This window comes from Lygodium microphyllum, chromosome 26, assembly GCF_053477565.2.
Source record: "Lygodium microphyllum isolate KBCC chromosome 26, Lygodium_microphyllum_v1.1.10, whole genome shotgun sequence".
Taxonomy (NCBI): Eukaryota; Viridiplantae; Streptophyta; class Polypodiopsida; order Schizaeales; family Lygodiaceae; genus Lygodium; species Lygodium microphyllum.
The window spans coordinates 68,371,141-68,373,190 of NC_141160.1; the positions used below are offsets into that span (position 1 = coordinate 68,371,141).

The window sequence follows — 2,050 nt, forward strand, 5'->3', positions numbered from 1 at the left end:
ACATGGAAGCTGCTTAGTTTGATTTCAGTAGTCACTCTTAAATTTCTTTGGGATAGGAGGAATGATACAGCTTTCAAAACAAATCCATAGACTGGTATCACTTGCCCTTTGGTTCTGAGACCTGCTACACTCCTAGAGCGTTGGAAATTCGTTACTTCAATCAATATAATAGTATCACATTAAGAAAAAACCCTATTGCATTGTTTATCCGTTTGCACAAGTTCCAACATGTTGGCAAGACATATTCATGTGGCCTTGATTTTCGAAGGACAAAATGCAATATAATCATAATGGGAGGAAGGGAACCGTGAGTAGCGTGTAGGCATCAGTCAGGAAAATAGTATATTGGACGACCTTACGATGACGTGAGCAGAAGGCGACGATGGTGACTGGCGGGACAGGGAGGCAGCGGAGAGCCACACAGGCCCGCGTTGGATTGGTACGAGGAGGCGTCGAAGGTGGTGAAAGGGGCCTGCTGAGGGATCTCTCCTGACAAATGGTTGTAGGACACGTTGAAGTTGAGGAGCCCTTGGAGCTGCACGAAAGTGGAAGGGATGCTGCCGGTCAGCTGGTTGTGGTCCAAAAATATGAATCGTAGCGAGGTTAGGTTGCCCAGAGAAGCGGGAATGGCGCCCGAGAGCTGGTTGTGGTCCAGAACCAAACTTTCCAGGTAGGCGACGTGGCCGAGCTCCGGTGGGATGGGGCCTGAGAGGGCGTTATTGGAGAGGTCGATCAAGGGAGTGATGTCGTCGGAGACGCCTGGGAGCGCGGAGAGGCGTGCGATCCACCGAGGAAAAGGGCCCGAGAGGCCGCAGCCACTGAGGTGGAGCTCGCCGAGAAAGGGCAGGGTGGCCAGGCCGGACACGCGGTCGGCGCTCGGCCCGATGGGGTTGCCGTCGAGAGAGGCGATCCCCAGTTGCTTGAGGTTGGAGAGGTCTTTGGGCAGGCCCGTGATGAGGTTGTGGTCCAGGTAGAGCTCCAAGAGGCTGGTGAGGTTGGCGGTGAAGGCGTCGGGCACCACGCCCGAGAGGAGGTTGTTGGAAAGGTAGGCGAAGTAGAGGCTCGAGAGCTGCCCAAACGAGGCAGGGATCGGGCCATCGATGGCGTTATCGATGATGTCGACGCGCTGCAGGCTGGCCATCTGGCCTATCGAGCGAGGCAGAGGGCCGGACAGCTTGTTATGGGAGACGTCCAGCTCTTGCAAGGCCGCCAGGCGCCCGAAGGACTCCGGGATGTGGCCGTGGAAGCTGTTCTGGCCCAAGTTCAGGTTTTGGAGCGCCGAGAGGGAGCCCAGGGAAGGGGAGAGGGCTCCGCGCAGGCCCGCATTGGAGAGGTCCAGACCTGTCACGCGGCCTGTGGCGGCGTCGCACGTGACGCCTCTCCACCCGGAGCAGCAGTTGGCCTTGGACGCCTGTGCCTTCCACGTGTCCAGGTAGCCGGACGGGTCCCCGGTCACGGCCGCCTTGAAGTTCAGCAAGGCCGCCCGGTCTTGGGTTGCGCATATCGCCGCCCCCTCGGCTTGCTGCAATACTAAGGCCGCTGCAGCCCAGTATAGAGACGCCAGTACTATGATCAACACATGATCAATCCTCCTCGGCTCGTGGAGACCTGCGGTCGACATCATGCCGAATTTTATATTATAAGGTTGTACTACCACTGAGAAGGTGCAGAAACTAAGTGATCGCCCCCTGTGCGCGAGCTGCTAGCTAATAATTTACTTCAGCTCGAGTCTCGATCGATAGCTCTGATCGGCAGTGCTATTTTTATTGTATGTACTGCAAGAATACTGTAAGTCGAGCCCGATAAAGGGACGTGAAAATGGAACTTGATACAATGCAGATAAGGTGGGCAGAAGTTGAGTTGACAAAGATGAGAAATCTTGGCCCTTCCTAATACCTATCTCGATGAGAGCTTTATCTATATCTACCCAGAGCTACCCACCAGCATCCAGGTCCAAGAAAGAGTGCAGGTCAACGCAACACTCTCCGATTCAAAGCCGATGACTGCTAAGTGGCAACCGGTCAACAGAAAACCGGCCAGCATGGGGGCA

At 55.4% G+C, this 2,050-nt stretch overlaps 1 protein-coding gene across 1 annotated transcript; it reads right to left on the reverse strand.

Annotated features, from left to right (window-relative positions):
• Window positions 1-355: 355 nt before the first annotated feature.
• Window positions 356-1,695, reverse strand: LOC148013366 (uncharacterized). The gene has a single exon (XM_087667878.1). It carries the CDS (start codon window positions 1,622-1,624, stop codon window positions 356-358), a length of 1,269 nt encoding a protein of 422 aa, XP_087524004.1. The 5' UTR covers window positions 1,625-1,695.
• Between the last annotated feature and the right edge of the window lie 355 nt (window positions 1,696-2,050).